The sequence below is a fragment of the Candoia aspera genome, chromosome 4, assembly GCF_035149785.1.
Source record: "Candoia aspera isolate rCanAsp1 chromosome 4, rCanAsp1.hap2, whole genome shotgun sequence".
NCBI classification, from domain to species: domain Eukaryota; kingdom Metazoa; phylum Chordata; class Lepidosauria; order Squamata; family Boidae; genus Candoia; species Candoia aspera.
Window position 1 is genome coordinate 103,761,768 of NC_086156.1, and position 3,223 is coordinate 103,764,990.

At 39.4% G+C, this 3,223-nt stretch overlaps 1 protein-coding gene across 1 annotated transcript; it reads right to left on the minus strand.

The window, feature by feature from the left end:
- Nucleotides 1-884: 884 nt before the first annotated feature.
- On the minus strand, nt 885-1,826 carry LOC134497415 (olfactory receptor 10AG1-like). Its single transcript, XM_063303072.1, has one exon. The coding sequence runs from the start codon at nt 1,824-1,826 to the stop codon at nt 885-887; it is 942 nt and encodes a 313-aa protein (XP_063159142.1).
- Nucleotides 1,827-3,223: the final 1,397 nt, after the last annotated feature.

Consider the following 3,223-nt stretch of genomic DNA (forward strand, 5'->3'; position numbering starts at 1 on the left):
AGGGATCTTATATTGCTATTTCCTGTTTTCCCAGTTCCACTCCTAATAACGTAATAACTCAGAGAAGCTGAGTGGAGCGGAAGGCTTATTATATTCCATCACCTTTATTCAGAGGGTCGGTTATTTCTGAAGAATTAAAACGTTAAGAATAACATTGTATGAACACGGAATGCCCTTTTTCTTTTCTTTAAGAAATGCACCATCCAGACTCCTTTGTGCTTTATTCCAAATGCTTGATTAATTACAAGAGCTGGCAGAGTCCCTTTCCTTCTGGTTGATACAGATATTGATCATCTCCTTTTCCTTTCTCTCTTTTTAATGTCATCCAACCTTCAACCTGCCTGTCAGGTCCTCCCCAGACCGTATTTATTATAGATACTAGGAAAGCCCACCCAGATCAGGACGCTGGCAGCTGCTGACTGGAAGTCTCATGCCATGGGCACATAGTAGCTGTCCCACAGCCGTGATCTTCGGCCTCGTCCCGCTGCCTGTTCACCCCAAAGGACCAAGAGTGGGAGGAGCGGTTGACACCCGTGGATTGTTATTGTAGTGGACCTCTATGGCCTCAGCCTCCTTGCATCTGACCTTAGTCTCCTAATCCTCACACTGCCTCTTTTTCTCTACATACCTTGAACTGCCTGGCAGCCTTCTTTCTAAGAAAATGGACAGTCAACCTTTTGCTTGCATTCTACCAGAATAATACATTTAAGTTTCTTTTCAGGACTCTTCCCTTCTTTAAATAAATCTAACTCCAGGTCCTAGTCATTCCAGAGTTAAGGGTAACATCAGCGAGTGGAATTTTCTAGAGTTCATTGTATCCCATAAATATGTGGATGAGAAGGTGATCTGTTGAAGAGATGAAACTAAGTTAGATAATTGGACTATTACCTAAAGAAGACCCATTTCCTTGCTATGGATTTCTTGAAAGCAGTTTTTATCTCTTTATTCCTCAGCGTGTAAATGATGGGGTTCAAGGTCGGGGTCACAACTGTGTAGAGGAGGGCAAGCATTCTGTGACTGTCCATGGAATACTCTGAGTTGGGGTGAATGTAGGTAGCAGTGATAGTTCCGTAGTAAAGGAAGACAACAATGAGATGTGAGGAACACGTGGAAAATGCTTTGTGCCTGTTTTTAGCCACCGGCCTCATGAGAATAGTGGAGATTATCAGGATGTAGGAAAAGAGGATGAGCAAAAGGGGTACCAGGACAAATACCACGGTTAGTGTGGCAATAGCCACTTCATTTTTGTAGGTATTGGTGGAAGCCAGTCTCAAAACAGGCATAAGATCACAGAGAAAATGGCTGATTCTATTCGACCCGCAGAAGGGAAGGGTGAAGATTGAAATAGATTGCCCCACACCCACCAAAATCCCAATGGCCCATGAGGCAGCAGCAAGATTAGCACATTCCCTGAAGTTCATGATGTAGGGATATTGCAAGGGTTTGCAAATGGCAACATAGCGGTCATATGCCATAGCACAAAGAAGACAACACTCAGTGGTACCAAATAGAAGGAAAAAACATAATTGAGTTCCACAGCCCCAAAAGGATATATTCTGGTTATCAGATAACAAATTCATTAGCATCTTTGGGCTGATGGTTGAGGTGTAGCCAACTTCCAGAAAGGACAAGTTCCAGAGGAAGAAGTACATTGGGGTATGAAGGGTGGGACTGAGACTGGTAAGGATCAAAATCAGGCTGTTGCCCATCAAGGCCATGACATAGAACATTAGGACCAGACAAAACAGAATTTCTCTCAGAGTCTTGAAATCTGAGAAGCCCAGCAGGACAATCTCGGTCAAACAGGAATGGTTGTCTTTTTTCATGGTATCATCCAGATCAAAGCCTGAGAACACACGAGAAATGTTAATAAAATATTAAACAATTATTACTAACAATTATTAACAATTAAAGATGCTTCTTACACAATGAGCCTGTATTCTATTCTGATAAATTGATTTTGTGTCATCAAGTCAGTGTCGACTCTTACTGACCACAAAGATGGATTTTTTCTGTGACAAATAATCTGTTTGCTAAAAAATAATAGGTTGGGTCAAGTCCTTGGAAAAAGGAAAGGGAGTCTGCAATTTTAATTTAGTGTTCTATGTATTATGTGATTACATCATCCTAGGCAACCATTCTAGTATCCTTTCCTAAAATTGATTGGTCAGAATTTTCAGTGCTAATATTTTAAATGTGTTCCATCTTCAGTTTAGGACACAAGTTTAATTAGGATGTTCTGCCCTCTTATAATTTCTTTGTTTAATATTTCAGGAATTATGTCATAATAAGAATTCCATAACAGTACGTTTCATTTTTTTAACTGATTCTCCTGAAATAACATGCTTTTCATATCTGAAATTGGCTGACATTCTGAATGGGAATTCTGAAATCCTAAGGTAGGTGAAGCTTTGGAGTTCAGAGAAAACTGATTTAGACTGACAGGAGCTTAATTTCCCATTAAATGAGATTTATCCCCATTCTTTATCATCAATTATTCGTAATTCCTGTTAATTAAAGAATGCTGTTTTCCACCTAGATAGTATATTTGTCTGTGATCATATATTTGTGCAGTCACTATCTGTTCCAGGCCCAAAATACAAAATACAATACAAAAACACAAGCAAAAAGCTGAAAATAAAATTTCCTTAATGTTTCACTGAATATCATTTACAAATAAAATACATTTTCAAGAAATTGCACAATGGGAAGAATCAACCCACCAAACGTGACCTTAGGTAAACATTGAGGGATTGATCTTACTTTTGAACTGTTTTCTGATATTTTTAGAAAGATGGGATACTTGTTCTTGTGAAAAACTGGAAATGCTCTGACATTCGTTGGCAATTCGAGGTTTTGAAGATTCCCTTGTCCTATGTGAGTCTTCCTGTATCCCTTCCTCTGGAAAATAGTATTTCATATATGTAGGTGTTTTGCATCAGCCAACATCAAGGTCTACGAAGGAGCCTTTAAAACTACTTGACTCCTAGAGGATCATAAATTCTAGAGATACTAGAGGACTTTTCTCTAATAAGGTCTCCTGACAGAAGCCTGAGGATTCATCCTGGGGATTTGATAGATGAATGTCAGGGGGAAAATTTGACCTGGTGAAAAGCATTGCTTACAGCAGAGTTGGGAAACCCAGTGCCCTTAGTTGTTGGATATTTTCGTACATAATTTCCAAGATTTTCTGACCATTTGCATGGTGGCTGGGTCTTATAGG